A 17,529-nucleotide genomic window follows, 5' to 3' on the forward strand; every position below is an offset into this window, starting at 1 on the left:
CTTCCAACGCAGGGGGCATGGGTTTGAACCTTAGTCTGGGAACTAAGGTCCCACATGCCACACAACATGGCCAATAATTTTTTTTTAATTTTCTTTTTAAAATAGTATGCATTTATTTGGCTACATCAGGTATTAGTTGTGGCACATGGGATCCTTCGTTTCGGCACACAGACTCCCTAGTTGTAGCATGTGGATTTAGTTGCTCTGCAGCATGTGGGATCCTAGTTCCCTGACCTGGGATCAAATCCACATTCCCTGCATTACAAGGCAGATTCTTAACCACTGGACCAATTTTTTTGAAAAGTTGTATTTAATTTATTTTCCTTTTTCATCAAATTTCTCCGTTGTTGTCTCATTAAGAGCTGCTATAGTCACCACCCTTTCACTAGTACATGGATGTGTGTCTGGCCTTCCTAAGTGGAGGCAGAATGACACGCCACACTTAAGGACAGAAGCACTGGGGTCAGGCTGCCTCTTTTCAAATCCAGGCTCTATTATTCATCTGGGGTTGACAATGGGCAGATGGGGCTTCCCTAGTGGCTCAGACTGTAAAGAATCTGCCTGCAGTGCAGGAGACCTGGTGCAGTCCCTGGGTTGGGAAGATCCCTCTGGAGAAGGAAATGGCAACTCACTCCAGTATTCTTGCCTGGAGAATCCCATGGACAGAGGAGCCTGGCAGGCCACAATCCATGGGGTCACAGAATCAGACAAGACTGAGCAACTCACACACACACACACACAATGAGCAGATTATTTATTCAAGTATCTATTTCATGATCTGCAAAACACAGATGACACTAACACCTCCCTCACAGCGTCACTGTGAAGATTAAACAAAGTGATCCACAGAAAGTGCCAAGCACTATTGTTATGACAATAACTGCCCAGTAGAAGACAGCATTTTTATTTTATTATTATCAGTTCTATACCTCTCTGTTAAACCTATGATAATTTCCATAAAACAGGTAAAAATAAAACCAAGTCATGTAATATAGAAAACTTTGTGAAATTCTAAAAGTTTGTCTTTCCGGTGGAAATTACCTTATGGAAAAACATCTGGTTTTTGTACTTGCTCTGCATAAAGTACACATAAAATAGAAAGATATCAGATGACTGGACAGAGAAGAGTACAGCATTGACCTTCATTGACCAACAATCAAAAATATGGACAACTGCCTTCCAGGAAAGTGATCCACTCTTGTGACAAGCACCCAGAAAAGGTTGTTTGAACATCAATGTTGGTATCATGCTGAAGATGGAGGATTAATGCCGTTCTCATGGCACGAAGTTCCCGGAAGTTGAAATATGCATGCTCAGCATCCTGGGAGGATGGATAGATAACTGTGAAATCATCATTTCGTTCTCTAGTTTCACTGGTTAACATATACCATGGAAGCCTTTAAAGGGGGTTCCAACACAGTCGTGTTCTGATTCACAGTCAGGAAATAGACCCTTGACTGTCATTTTGCAAATACATCCACAAACCCCAATTTGGGTTTGAATACACGTGTCTCCTTTAACTCAGAATTTACCACACTTTCTCTTCCCACTCTAATTCTTTTCCTCTCCAATCACACTTCAAAAAAAAAAAAGGAAATAAAAATACTAAAACCAAATGGTGGCTACAAATCATCCACAAGGAAAGATAGGGTGGATGGCTCTGTAGGGATGGTCTCAGATCATCCGGAAGTAGCACTGGTTTTTATCAAAAGACCACAGCTTGTGCACTGCTCGCAAGCAGTCAGCAATGTTCAAACACTTAAAATAATGTTGATCACAAAACAACTGGACAGGCATGCACCAAAACCTTTAGGGGTAGAATGAGAAGGAGGTGGTATTACACACATATGAACTTGAAAGTGCTAAAATTTCACCAGCCAAGTATCTTCCCTCGGAGGTATTTACTGCAGAACAAACAAGAACAGAGCAACACCAGTGAGTTTGGCCTTCCTCTGAGCTCAAACTACTGAGTTTTGAAGACAGAGATGGATTTACTTGGAGTTGGGAGGCTAGACTGGAGACCAGCTTGGTCGCCCTCCCCCAGGGTCCTGTATGTCCTCACAGGAAAGCTCCAGGAGGTCAGAAAGAGAGAAACAAATATCAAATAATATTGCTTATACATGAAATCTAGAAAAATGATAGAGATGATCTTATTTGCAAAGCAGAAATTGAGACACAGACATAAAGAACAAATGTATGGATGGAAGAGGGGAAGAGGGAGTGGGAGGAGTTGGGAGATTGGAACTATTTATACACTCTTGATACCATGTATAAAATAGATGACTATTGAGAACATAGTGTATAGTTCAGAGAACTCTACTCAGTGCTCTGTGTATATGTATATGTATATATGTACATATGTATATGTATATGTGTAGCTGGTTCACTTTCAGATCAGATCAGATCAGGTCAGTCGCTCAGTCGTGTCCGACTCTTTGCGACCCCATGAATCGCAGCACGCCAGGCCTCCATGTCCATCACCAACTCCCGGAGTTCACTCAGACTCACATCCATTGAGTCAGTAATGCCATTCAGCCATCTCATCCTCTGGCGTCCCCTTCTCCCCCTGCCCCCAATCCCTCCCAGCATCAGAGTCTTTTCCAATGAGTCAACTCTTCACATGAGGTGGCCAAAGTACTGGAGTTTCAGCTTTAGCCTCATTCCTTCCAAAGAAATCCGAGGGCTGATCTCCTTCAGAATGGACTGGTTGGATCTCCTTGCAGTCCAAGAGACTCTCAAGAGTCTTCTCCAACACCACAGTTCAAAAGCATCAATTGCTGCACAGCAAAAACTAACAATTTTGTAAAGCAACTATACTCCAACAAAAATGGATCATAATAAATAAATAAATATGAATGTTCTATATCCTCAATTAAAATACAGAGATTGTCATAATAGATAAAAGTGCAAAAGCCAAAAAAACAAAAACAAAAAATCCTCAACTCCTAGTCATTTCTGAATACTGGGATTATGGGTAATAACTTTTTCTGCTATCCCTTCTAAATTTTCTAAATTTTCATTGGTCTATTTCTCTTTGAAAAAAGAAAAAATAGACTACTTACAAAACAATGTCACTGTAGGTTTCAGTTCTCAAATCACAGAAAAGAACCCCACTGTTGCATGTTACCTTGAATAAAACAATGGCAAACTGTCTTCCGTAACTAATTAGATTTATGAGGTAGCATTCAATCAGGTAGAAGAAGGACAGGTCTTGTCCAAACCACCATGAGGGCATGACTGTCCCTCTGAGCCCACCCATGTGTCTACATAGGCAGTCTTTTTCCTCCTAACAGACACTTTACTAGTTTCATCTCTATGAGGAAATTCATCTCTACACAGCCGACAGGACAAACCTGGTCCCTGGTCCCTGGTGGTGTAATGGCTCGGACTCAGCACTCTCCCCACACTGACCAACCACAGGCCCTGGTGGGGACCCGAAACCCTGTTCCAAGCCACTGCAGGCTGAGGCCCACTGAGACCAGCAGCCCGGAGGGCCCATACTGCTGGCTGTCAGGAGGAGGGCAGGCCACAGTTTAAGGAGTCTGCTGTCTCTACAAGCTGGCGAAGCAAGGAAACGGATTCTCCTGGAGAGGCTCCGGGGACCAGCACTCTTGCACCTTGACTTTAGCCTCATGGGACTGACCTGCAGAACTGTAAGGAAATGCATGGGTGCTGTTTCAAACCACTAAGCTGTTGTACTTTATCACAATATTGTAAACTAATATGGTCAGAAAGTGATAACGCATTTATCAGCAGCAGAAATATGGACTTTGTGTTATAATAAGAGGTAGCATTAGCCAAAGCCACTGTGTGTTCAAAATATGCTGACCTCTTTGCATTTGTTCCCACAGTAACCTTCATAACAATGCCAGGAGATATGCACTATTATTTTTATCATTTCATAAATGAGATTTTAAAAACTTAGAAGGGTAACACAGCAGTAAATGGCACCAAGATCCAACACCCTCTCTGGCCCACAGGTCTGCCCACAGTTTTCTCTGTGACCTGATCCACCCTTGAAGCTCCTCAACTGAGAGCCTTTCACTGAAGGACAACTGATTTCACTCTGGCTTCTCCTTTGGCTCACTTGTTGAGATGGGAAGTGTTTCGGTATGTATGGTATTTTGCGGTTGTTCAGGGTTTTTAATGAGTTGAGGAAGTGAAACCTCAGCAACCCCTGACCCAGTCCTTCCCCTCTTCCACCCAGCATATTTCAACAGCACTGGAAGTTTTAGTCTCACTTTCCACTTCAACAGCCTACTCCTGTGACCACACCTGGACCTTGTCCAGCATGTCAACAATCACAACTCCCCTCTGTGTGTCAGCCCCTCCCTCCAGCTGCCTCCCCTGGGGACCTCCCAGAAGTGGGTCCTGCTGGGTGAGCTCCAAGTCAGCACCTCTCCATTGCACTGCTGGCTCTCCTCCATACCTTGCCTGCAGCTGACGATCTGGATCCACTTTCCCCAGTGTTCTCTCTGGACACAGGGGAAGTTCACACTGCTCATGTCCCATCAAACTGTTTGTAGACATAGCTGATGCCTTTCCACCAAGACTTCTGCATGTTCTACAGTGATGGTAGAACTTGATTGGTGCCTGTAGTAATGGTGACAGTCACAGCAGGTGGGAGGGTGGCATGTGCTACTGTCTAACTTCAATCAGAGCTCTGGAAGAGTCCCTTGGTCATCTAAACTAAACCAATTAGACCGGCTGCCAGGGGTGTATGTGGAAGGCGGGTGCCCAGAGCACTCCCTTCAGGCCTAGCAATGTCTTCTGAGATGGGACAGGAGTCCTTGCTATGCGTGACATCTGGATGACATCTAGGACTCCCAAGGGGACGAGGTATGTCCCAGGAAGGCTTTCTGGGGGTTAGCAGATGTAGACAAGTCTGCTACTGGCTCTCTGTTTGGGTATCTGTAAAGCAAAGATCTCTGGAGTCCTTCTACCCAAAGGGAAGGCCTTCCAGGCCAGGGGCAGACACACATGGAGATGCCCAGACAGGGCCCCTGGGCGGCCAGCCTCAGAGCTAAAACCGCGGCGGCAGGGCCACCAGCTGTTCAGCCGTGGCCCCCTCCTCCACCAGGATACCTGGTTTGAGAGATGGGAGAACAGCCCCACACCTCTGAGTTCCTGCACACATACTAGCGGTAACTCCATCTACAGAATCTGCCAACTCCCATTTCTGTTCACTCAGGCGATCCCTGGGTGTCCCCAGGCAACTGAATGGTCTGGGATTGGGGTACCTCCTCCTACTCCCCAGCATCCCGCACCATCTGTCTGTACAGCATTCACCCCAATACGCACTGGGCATTTTGTCAACATCCATGAGTCCAAGATGAGCACTTCAGTGAAAGAAGGGATTTCCTTAGATGAGACCATCAGTGCTGTCACACCTGTGCCCCTGGAGAAAGGTGACACAGCTAAGATGTCACCCACAAAGCATGTGCACATCCAGGCTGCTGCCCCCCTCCCCAGGAAGACTGGCCCTTCAGAGACGGGACACTGCAGACAGCAGAGGGGCTGTGGAAACAGGCAGAGAACAGAACAGCTGTGCATTTCTGTAACAGTCATGCATCAGCTGCCGTTGGATGGAGTGACGGGGCTTGGGGGCTTCCTGGAGCCATGAAGGGAGTGGATCCATGGTAGAGGCAGAACACACCAAGGTGGGCTGGTGCCTGGAGAGCCAGTGAGGACTACCACCCCTTCATCACTAGGTCAATGATGGTGCAGCAGTAAAGAATCCACCTGCCAAGCAGGAGATGCAGGTTTGATCCCTGGATCGGGAAGATCCCCTGGAGAAGGAAATGACAACCCACTCCAGTACTCTTCCCCGGAGAATCCCACGGACAGAAGAGCCTGGCAGGCTATAGTCCATGGGGTCGCAAAGAGTCCAACACAATTGAGCACACACACACAGAGATGTGATTCAGTTCATGAAAATTATTCGTCAAGAGTGCAACAGTTGAACACTACACTATTTCACTTTTTACTTTTTTCTTCTGATTATGCTGTTATTATTGTTTTAGGAGTTTACCTAACATGTGGCTTTCTAAGGAATCTCAAGACTTACTTTTTCAGATGTAATTGAATTTTTTGGTCTTGCCAAGAAGCATGTGGCATTTTAGTTTCCTGAATAAGGACTGAACTTGTACCTGTTGCATCAGAAACTCAGAGTCTTAACCGCTGGACCATCAGGGAGTCCCACGATGATTTTTTTTAATACCAAGATAGTCTCATGCTTTCTTAATATCATAAAGTCAACACTTTATTACCAACAAAGTTCTTCTCTACTGAATTTGCTTTGGTTTGAATTGTGTAAGAATAACCTGAGTATTAAATATACAAATCATAAATAAACAATGCAATTAATCAATTTTTATGTATCCCTATGGAAAAGTGTCACCAATAATATACTGACCTCTTCATCATGAAGAAATACATAAAACATTTAAACACAATCCCAGGCTCCAGTAGAAAGTGAAGATGAGCCCCCGGGTGTGTGACATTTCTGACACAGGCTTCTCCAACACCTGCTTGTCAGTCCATCAGAGGAAACCTCGGGGCTGAAGACCCGCCAGCTCCCTGCAGATTCCTTCCCAGAATAGCAGGCGCTGAGCAAAGAGCAAGTCCAGCTGCAGTGGGCCAGGGTGGACCCAGGGTTTCTGTGGACAGCAACTGCCCCCACGCTGGCCTTTTTTCAGCGTCCAAATCGTTCTCTGCTCCAACAGCCGCTTTCCCCCTCTGACACACTCTTCCTTCCTGTCTGCTTTCTCCAGGGAGTCCCAGCCACATGGTCCAGGGCAGGCTTCGTGAGGAGCTGCCCCTGAAGCTATGGGCAGCTGTCTCCATGTCCCCGCTTGTTGCAGCAAATGCTCCCCAGGCAAGTCTGATGCTCCCCACCCCACGTCTCCCCAAGGCAGAGAAAATAAGAACTCTAGGAGAAGCAGAGGCTATCAGCTGGGATTGAGACTGTGGAGTCTCAAAGCCACTTTTAAACATGTATTTTCCTGGAATATCTGCCTTCCCCTCTAATGGAGAAAAAAAGCCAAACTACCTCTTCCCATCACGGAGAAGGCAATGGCAAGCCACTCCAGTACTCTTGCCTAGAAAACCCCATGGATGGAGAAGCCTGGTAGGCTACAGTCCATGGGGTCGCTACCAGTCGGACGCGACTGAGCGACTTCACTTTCACTTTTCACTTTCACGCAATGGAGAAGGAAATGGCAACCCACTCCAGTGTTCTTGCCTGGAGAATCCCAGGGACAGCAGAGCCTGGTGGGCTGCCGTCTATGGGGTCGCAAAGAGTCGGACACGACTGAAGCGACTTAGCAGCAGCAGCAACAGCACTTCTTCGCATCAAGGCTTTACTTCCTTTTATTTATATCGACTCAACTTAAAACAGTGCAGTCTGCCACCATAAAAAAAAAAAAAAAAAGATGCTGTGGGCCTCCCTGTTGATGCACTGGATAAGAATCTGCTTGCCAATGCAGGGGACACAGGTTCAGTCCCTGGTCCAGGAAGATTCCACACACCACGAAACAACTAAGCCTGTGCTGCACAACTACTGAGCCTGTGCTCCGGAGCCCGGGAACCACAGCAACTGAAGCGCATGTGCCCTGGAGCCTGCGCTCACAACAAGAGAGCCACCACACTGAGAAGCCCGCACAGCTAGAAAGGAGCCCTGGCTCACTGCCAACTGGAGCAAAGCCCGCACAACAATGAAGATCCGGCATGGTAAAAAAAAATAGATAAATTTTAGAAGATGCTGCATTTTAAATAATGCATTCATACTGTAAACACAGATGATTATTATTTCCTCTCATTATCATTCTACAGAGAGTTTTTCCTATGCAATTACAAACATTTCATTCACATCACTTTCTATGATCACTTTAAACTCTATGCATTTACTTGGCCTGTCCATACCCTGGAGATTGAGGCTGTTACTAACTGTTTGCTACTATAAATACTGTTGTACAGACCATGGCATCACACATGTCCTCAAAGAAGAGCAGGAAACAATGAATGGGTCAAGTATGCTGTAAACTGTGAGCATTTAAAGTGTGCAGATGCTAACCCACTTACAAATGGACTGAAGATCCGCCAGTCCACAGATAAGAGCTGGACCCGAGCAGAGGACACTTCGTTTCAAGTATTTAAAGTCAGTGAGGGTAATTTAATGCTCTGCATAAAATAGAGGTCTGAGGCTGTTGCTTTAGCCTCTAAATTTGAGAGTAGTTTCTTATACAGCAGTACATCAGTTCGGTTCAGTTCAATCACTCAGTCGTGTCCAACTCTTTGCGACCCCATGAATCGCAGCACTCCAGGCCTCCCTGTCCATCACCAAGTCCCGGAGTTCACTCAAACTCACATCCATCGAGTCGGTGATGCCATCCAGCCATCTCATCCTCTGTCATCCCCTTCTCCTCCTGCCTCCAATCCCTTCCAGCATCAGAGTCTTTTCCAATGAGTCAACTCTTCGCATGAAGTGGCCAAAGTACTGGAGTTTCAGCTTTAGCATCATTCCTTCCAAAGAACACCCAGGACTGATCTCCTTTAGAATGGACTGGTTGGATCTCCTTGCAGTCCAAGGGACTCTCAAGAGTCTTCTCCAACACCACAGTTCAAAAGCATCCATTCTTTGGCACTCAGCTTTCTTCACAGTCCAACTCTCACATCCATACATGACCACAGGAAAAACCATAGCCTTGACTAGATGGACCTTTGTTGGCAAAGTAATATCTCTGCTTTTGAATATGCTATCTAGGGTGGTCATAACTTTCCTTCCAAGGAGTAAGCGTCTTTTAATTTCATGGCTGCAATCACCATCCACAGTGATTTTGGAGACCCCAAAAATAAAGTCTGACACTGTTTTCACTGTTTCCCCATCTATTTCCCATGAAGTGATGGGACCGGATGCCATGATCTTCATTTTCTGAATGTTGAGCTTTAAGCCAACTTTTTCACTCTCCTCTTTTACTTTCATCAAGAGGCTTTTTAATTCCTCTTCACTTTCTGCCATAAGGGTGGTGTCATCTGCATATCTGAGGTTATTGATATTTCTCCCAGCAATCCTGATTCCAGCTTGTGCTTCTTCCAGCCCAGCATTTCTCATGATGTACTCTGCATATAAGTTAAGTAAGCAGGGTGACAATATACAGCCTTGACGTACTCCTTTTCCTATTTGGAACCAGTCTGTTGTTTCATGTCCAGTTCTAACTGTTGCTTCCTGACCTGCCTATAGGTTTCTTAAGAGGCAGGTCAGGTGGTCTGGTATTCCCATCTCTTTCACAATTTTCCACAGTTTATTGTGATCCACACAGTCAAAGGCTTTGGCATGTCAATAAAGCAGAAATAGATGTTTTTCTGGAACTCTCTTGCTTTTTCGATGAAGAAAGTAGGGAAAACCACTAGACCATTCAGGTATGACCTAAATCAAATCCCTTATGATTATACAGTGGAAGTGAGAAATAGATTTAAGGGAATAGATCTGATAGATAGAGTGCCTGATGAACTATAGACAGAGGTTGGTGACATTGTACAGGAGACAGGGATCAAGACCATCCCCATGGAAAAGAAATGCAAAAAAGCAAAATGGCTGTCTGGGGAGGCCTTACAAATAGCTTTGAAGAGAAGAGAAGTGAAAAGCAAAGGAGAAAAGGAAAGATATAAGCATCTGAATGCAGAGTTCCAAAGAATAGCAAGGAGAGATAAGAAAGCCTTCCTCAGCGATCAATGCAAAGAAATAGAGGAAAACAACAGAATGGTAAAGACTAGAGATCTCTTCAAGAAAATCAGAGATACCAAGGTAACATTTCATGCAAAGATGGGCTCTATAAAGGACAGAAATGGTATGGACCTAACAGAAGCAGAAGATATTAAGAAGAGGTGGCAAGAATACACAGAAGAACTGTACAAAAGAGATCTTCATGACCCAGATAATCACGATGGTGTGATCACTCACCTAGAGCCAGACATCCTGGAATGTGAAGTCAAGTGGGCCTTAGAAAGCATCACTATGAACAAAGCTAGTAGAGGTGATGGAATTCCAGTTAAGCTATTCCAAATCCTGAAAGATGATGCTGTGAAAGTGCTGTACTCAATATGCCAGCAAATTTGGAAAACTCAGCAGTGGCCACAGGACTGGAAAAGGGCAGTTTTCATTCCAATCCCAAAGAAAGGCAATGCCAAAGAATGCTCAAACTACCGCACAATTGCACTCATCTCACATGCTAGTAAAGTAATGCTCAAAATTCTCCAAGCCAGGCTTCAACAATACATGAACCGTGAACTTCCTGATGTTCAAGCTGGTTTTAGAAAAGGCAGAGGAACCAGAGATCAAATTGCCAACAGCAGTACATACTGATACATATTTTGATCTGGGATTTTGGAAGCGGAGGACATAAGTGTTACTGGACAATCAAGGGGTAGACAATGAACAGAGGTGAAAAAACAGCAGGTGTAAGAAGATAAAATCACAGATAGGACGCAAGACTCCAGGGTGTGAAATTGACAGACAAGTGGGTGCTGGCGTCACCCAGGATTATGGCAGGACTTGAGGTAAAGAAGAAAGCCAAGAGCCCAGATGGGTTCAAGGTCTTGAGTCAACAAGGTTAGTGGAGGACAGTCCACTCCCATGACCAGAATATGAAAGAGCAGGGCTTTTTATGAAGAAGCAATTGCGTTGAGGCTGAACTGGGCCCCAGGACAGGCCCCTGACTTCCCTCCTCATCTCCCAGCCTCAGATGCACGTGGAATGGCTGTGGTGATAAATGGGAAATGTGTGGGACTCCCCTTCACATCAGCTCAGTCAGGCATGGCAAGGCAGAAGCAGACTGAGAGGAGAGACCAGAGAGAGTCCAGCAGCTCTTTCAGCTGAGTTCCAGGGTGAGAGCAGACCACGCAGAGCCACTCAGAGGAAGCACTGGGGTCAGTCATGGGGCAGGGGAGAGGGGAACAGTGGGTGGCGCCTGGCCTGTGGTTTCCATGCAAAGGAGCTGGTGAGGCAGGGTGAGCAGCCTAGTCCAGGCTCCAAATAAATCCCACCAGTTCTGGTTGTCGCACCTGCCTGGGGGTGATAAGGGCAGGTACATGGTGGCCTGGAGTGTGTGAACTCTATTTGGGAGGTGGTTGGGGTGTGGGCTTGAGGCACTGGACAAGAAAGGGACACTAGCAGCTCCTAATAAGGGCCTCAGAACTGGCCAAATTAATGTGTTACAAACTGTACTACACTCACCATGGCCACAGCTGCTGTGGTGGGCCATGCAGTCACTCCAGGGGCCACCCACCTGCCTGCACAGCCTCATCACAACAGGAGGGGCACACAGCCCCTGGGCACCTGGCTCTTGTGGCCAGGCGGGGCTGTGCCTCGGAGCTTACAGGCAACCTACTATGCTGTCTGCTCCTTCAAGACCAGAAAAGAGAGCTGACTCACCTAATACATAGAAACAGAGAGTTAGGCAAAATAAGGAGATGTGTTCCAATCAAAAGAACAAGACAAAAAAAAATCTCAGAAAAATAATTAAATGAAACCGATATAAGCAATCTAACTGATAAGAGTTCATAGTCATAGTCCTGAAAGTGCTCACTGCATTCAGAGAAAGGATGATGAACAAACACAGTGAGAACTTCAACAAAGAGATACAAAAAACCAAACAGTCATGTTTCTGAGCTGACAAACACACCAGAGAGGCTCAACGGCGGGTGTGAGGGAGTCAAAAGACTGGGAGACAGACCAGAGGAGCTCTCCTAGCCAGGGGAGCAAAGCTAAAAACAAAGCTACCTTCAGGGGACCGGGGGACAACATCAAGCAGAATAACATTTTCATTATAGGGGTCCCAAAAGGATAAGAGAAAGAGCAAGAGAGAAAAATTATTAGAAGAAATAGTCTCTGAAAACTTCCCCAATCTGAGGAAGGAAACACATCTAGGTCCAGAAAGCCCAGAGAGTTCTAAGATTAACCCAAGGCACAGGAACACTAAAGTGGTAAAGATTCAGGATAAAACTGTTGTTATTGTCTAGTCTCTCACTCATGTCCAACTCTTTGTGACCCTGTGGACTGTAGGCCACCAGGCTCCTCTGTCCATGGGAATTCTCCAGGCAAAAATACTGCAGTGGGTTGCCATGCCCTTCTCCAAGGATCTTCCCAACCCAGGTTCAAACCCTCGTTTCCTGCATTGGCAAGGGGGTTCTTTACGCCTGAGCCACCTGGGAAGCCCGAATCAGCCACAGGTATACACATGTCCCCTCCCTCTTGAACCTGTGTTTATAAATAAGCTTTTATTGAGGTGAGGATGCTCTGACACCTCCCACAGCCCAGGGAGTTATCCTTATGAGCACTTAAGGCCTGCAAAGTGGGTCTTAAACTGGAAGAAACCCAGATCCTCCTAACCAGGTCTATGTTGTTTCTGTTTAGTCACTCAGTCATGTCCAATTCTTTGTGACCCTGTGGACTGTAGGCCACCAGGCTCCTCTGTCCATGGGATTTCCCAGGCAAGAATACTGGAGCAGGTTGCCATTTCCTTCTCCAGGGGATCTTCCCAACCCAGGGATCGAACCCTTGCCTCCTGCATTGGGAGGTGGATTCTTTACCACTGAGCCACCTGGAAAGCCCTTAAGGATAAAGAAAGCATCCTAAATGCAGCAATAATAAAATGACTTGTTACATACAAGAGAACCCCCATGAGGCTACCAGTAAATTTTTCAGTGGAAAACTTACAAAAACTTTTTTAAAATGGAAAAAATAAACACAAAATATTAAACAACACTGCTGAATAATCAACTGGTCATCAAGTAAACCAAAGGAAAAATTTAAAACTATCTAGTAATAAATGCAAACAGAAATACAACATATGGAAATCTATTGGGGGAAGTCTGTGACAGAAAGAACCAAAGGCCTGGGCTTAGTCTGGGGGCGGAAGCTGCTGCTTCGGGCTTCAGGGGACAGGTCAGGGAGATGAGACTGGGGGTGGGGGCAAAAGGAGAAGAAAGCCTACAGAGGAGACCAGATTTGGGGGGAGCACCCTGGGGAGCACCGAAGAGACAGTGCCCATGGTTCCCGGGCGTGCACAGCACTCCAAGCCAGGCTGCCCACTGGAGAAGGGGAGCCTGACCTCTGGGAAGGCCCCACTTCCCTGTGGGCTGACTGGCCCCTAGAGCTCCGGTTTGTGCAGAAGGAGGAAGGCAGAGAGAGCAGCAGGAGGAGGAAGCCAAGGGTCTCCCCACCCCGCCTGCAGGTGGGGAAGGGAGGGAAACTGGCCAATGCCCGGAAAAGGAGCAGAAGGGACAGCCGAGGGGTTAGGGCTCCAGGAGCACTAACTCGCTCGTGTGCGGGCTGCCCCTCATGTGTTACTAACTGCCTTCCATGACAATTTGACAAGAGGTACCAAGATCCCCACATTTCCAGTAGCTTTTTGGCCAATAATCCCAGTTTCCATTTCAGAAAATCTAAGAATTTCATTCCAAATTAGAAGGAAATCTTTAAACACACAATTCTTGAGATCAATAGCATTTATGATATAAAACCTGAAAATTATCCTAATTCTCTGTAATAATGGAGCGATTATATAAACTATAGTAGGTCACTCAAACAATATTTAAGTCATAAAAATTATTTTTTCACAGTGCTGTGAGAAAAATGAAAATACCTTTAAGGTAAAATAATGCACAGTATATATAGTATGACTGCAATCATATAAGAAACAACCACAGGGACTTCCCTGGTGGTCCAGTGGATAAGACTCCGTGCTCCCAACACAGGGGACCCAGGTTTGACCCCTAGGTCAGGGAACCAGACCCCACATGTTGCAATGACAACCCAGCTCAAATTTTTTTTTTAAGTGAAAAAAAGAAAGAGAGAAACACCCACAACAAAATCTATGCCCTAAAATAAAACAGTAGCAGAAATTAAGTAAAATACTAATAGTTATCAGCATCAATTTGAGAGGTAGGCTAGGAGTATATATTATCTATTTTTCTTCAGTTTTCCAATTTTTCTTATAATTTTATAATAAACAGAAAAAAAAAATAAATGCATAAATGGGTTTTCTAGTTCTAAGAACAGAACAGAATGTTAACCAAGTTTCTTGGTTGATGACACAGAAACATGCTCTCATCAGAGGGAGGAAGGAAAGAGAGGAATGCTCTCATGCTTCGAAAAAACAGATATATTGTAAAAAAGCAGTGTGTTGAAAATTGGACCTGATTGATTCATCAACTAATTAGATCTGGCATTACTCCAAGATGAATCTTTTTTTTTTTTTTTTCGTTTGGGATGTAATTGCTTTACAATGTTGTGTTAGTTTCTGCTGTACAGCATAAATCAGCTGTTGCTATTGTTCAATCTCCAAGTTGTGTCCAACTCTTTGTGACCCCATGGACTGCATATACCAACTATACCAGACCTCCCTGTCCCTCATCATTTCCCAGAGTTTGCCCAAACTCATATCCATTGAATCCATGATGCCATCCAACCATCTCAACCTCTGTCTCCTCCATCTCTTCCTGCCCTCAATCTTTCCCAGCATCAGCGTATTTTCCAATAGTTAGCTCTTCATATCAGGTGGCCAAAGTACTGGAGCTTCAGCTTTAGCATCAGTCCTTCTAATGAGTGTTCAGGGTTGATTTCCTTTGGGGTTGACTAGTTTGATCTCCTTGCTGTCCAAGGAACTCTCAAGAGTCTTCTCCAGCATCACAGTTTGAAAGCATCAGTTCTTCAGCACTCTGACTTCTTTATGGTCAAACTCTCACATCTGTACATAACCACTGGAAATACCATAGCTTTGACTATATGAACCTTTGTCAGCAAAGTGATGTCTCTGCTTTTTAATACACTGTCTAGGTTTGTCATAGCTTTCCTTTCAAGAAGCAAACATTTTCTAATTTCATGGCTTCAGTCACCATTCACAGTGACTTTAGAGCCCAAGAAGAGGAAATCTGTCACTGCTTCCACCTTTTCCCCTTCTATTTGCCATGAAGTGATGGGACCGGATGCCATGATCTTAGTTTTTTTGAACATTGAATTTTAAGCTGTCTTTTTCACTCTCCTCTTTCACCTTCATTAAATAAGCTCTTTAGTTCCTCTTTGCTTTCTGCCATAAAGGTGGTGGCATCTGCATATCTGAGGTTACTGATATTTCTCCCAGCAATCTTGATTCTAGTTTGTGCATCATCCAGCCTGGCATTTCATATGATGTGCTCTGCATATAAGTTAAATGAGCAGGATGAAAATATACAGCCTTCATGTACTCCTTTCTGAATTTTGAACCAGTCAGTTGTTCCATATAAGGTTCTAACTCTTGCTTCTTGACCTGCATACATACAGGTTTCTCAGGAGACAGGTAAATTGGTCTGGTATGCCCATCACTTTAAGAGTTTTCCACAGTTGGTTATGACCCACACAGTCAAAGGCTTTAGCATAGTCAATGAAACATATGAAGTATATGTTTTTCTGGAATCCCCTTGCTTTCTCTATGATCCAGCAAATGTTGGCAATTTGATCTTTGGTTCCTCTGCCTTTTCTAAACCCAGTTTGTACATCTGGAAGTTCTCAATTCAAGTTCTTCTGAAGCCTAGCTTGAAGGATTTGGGCCATTACCTTGCTAGCATGTGAAATTAGCATAATTGTACAATAGTTTGAACATTCTTTAGTACTGCCCTTCTTGAGAACTGGAATGAAGATTGACCTTTTCAAGTCCTATGGCCACTGCTGAGTTTTCCAAACTTGCTGACATATTTCATGCAACACTTTAATAGCATCATCTTTTAGGATTTTTAAACAGCTCAGCTGAAATTCCATCACCTCCACTAGCTTTATTAGCAGCAGCACGTCCTTAAGCCCCTTCACTTCACAATCCAGAATATCTGCCTCTGGGTGAGTGACCACACCTTCTTGGTTATCTGGGTCACTAAAATCTTTTTTGTACAGTTTTTTTGTGTATTCTTGCCATCTCTTCTTGATCTCTTATGCTTCTATTATATCTTTATCATTTCTGTCCTTTATTGTGCCTGTCTTTGCATGAAATGTTTCTTTGATAGCTCCAATTTTCTTGAAGAGATCTCTAGTCTTTCCCCTTCTGTTGTTTTCTTCTATTTCTTTGCATTGTTCATTGAAGAAGGCCTTCTTATCTCTCCTTGCTATTCTCTGGAACTCTGCATTCAGTTCGGGGTACCTTTCCCTTTCTCCCTTGCTTTTGGCTTCTCTTCTTTTCTATTTGTAAGGCCTCCACAGACAACCACTTTGACTTCTTACATTTCTTTTTCTTTCAGATGGTTTTGGCCAGTGCCTCCTGTGCAATATTATGAACCTCTGTCCATAGTTCTTCAGGCACTGTTTACCAGATCTAATCCCTTGAATCTATTTGTTACCTCCACTGTATAATCATAGGGGATTTAATTTAGGTTGTACCTGAGTGGCTTAATGGTTTTCTCCACTTTCTTCAGTTTAAGCCTAAATTTTGCTATAAGGAGCTCATGATCTGAGCCACAGTCAGCTCCAGGTCTTATTTGTGTTAACTGTATAGAGTTTCTCCACCTTTGGCTGCAAAGAATGTAATCAATCTGATTTTGGTATTGACCATCTGGTAATGTCCATGTGTAAAGTCGTCTCTGGTGTTGTTGGAAAAGGGTGCGTGTCATGACCAATGCGTTCTTTTGGCAGAATTCTGTTAGCCTTTCATTTCTGTTAGCCTGCTTCATTTTGGACTTTAAGGCCAAACTTGCCTGTTACTCCAGGCATCTCTTGACTTCCTATTTTTGCATTCCAATCCCCTATGATGAATAGGACATCTTTTTTGGTGTTAGTTTTAGGAGGTCTTATAGGTCTCCATAGAACTACTCAACTTCAGCTTCTTCAACATCAGTGGTTAGGGCATAGACTTGGATTACTGTGATGTTGAATGGTTTACCTTCAAAACAAACAGAGATCATTCTGTTATTTTTGAGGTTGCACCCAAGTACTGCATTTTGGACTCTTTTGTTGATTATGAGGGCTACTCCATTTCCTCTAAGTGATTCTTGCCCATGGTGGTAGATATAATGGTCATCTGAATTAAATTCCCTCATTCATGTCCATTTTAGTTCACTGATTCCTAAGATGTCAATGTTCACTCTTGCCATCTCCTACTTGACCACATCCAATTTACCTTGATTCATGGACCTAACATTCCAGGTACCTATGCAATACAGTTCTTTACAGCACCAGATTTTACTTTCATCACCAGACACATCCACAACAGCTATATGCATATCCCCTCCCTCTTGAGTCTCCCTCCCACCCATCTAGCCTCCCTCCTACTATCTTACCTTTCTAGGTTATCACAGAGCACTGATCTGAGCTCCCTGCACTATATGGCAGTTTCCCACAACATGAATCTATTTTAAAGGTGATCATGCTCTTTATTTCTCATCTTGAAACAAAAAATAAGCTAGTATGAAGTACAGTTACCATTTTTAAGAACACACAGACACACCCAATCCTAGAAGAACAGGCTGTCCAAGCCAGGGCAGTGGAGCAGCAAAGCCACACAGAGAGAA

General features: G+C 44.5%; 1 protein-coding gene across 1 annotated transcript in view; it reads right to left on the minus strand.

Moving 5' to 3' along the window:
• The window catches only part of DDX60 (DExD/H-box helicase 60), a 110,583-nt gene that overhangs the window by 60,450 nt on the left and 32,604 nt on the right, over positions 1-17,529 (minus strand). The window contains 2 exon segments of the mRNA XM_055579677.1: positions 1,166-1,321; positions 3,128-3,221. Of these exon segments, the coding sequence (XP_055435652.1) occupies positions 1,166-1,321; positions 3,128-3,221 (250 nt within the window).

This window comes from Bubalus kerabau, chromosome 4 (genome assembly GCF_029407905.1).
Source record: "Bubalus kerabau isolate K-KA32 ecotype Philippines breed swamp buffalo chromosome 4, PCC_UOA_SB_1v2, whole genome shotgun sequence".
NCBI classification, from domain to species: Eukaryota; Metazoa; Chordata; class Mammalia; order Artiodactyla; family Bovidae; genus Bubalus; species Bubalus kerabau.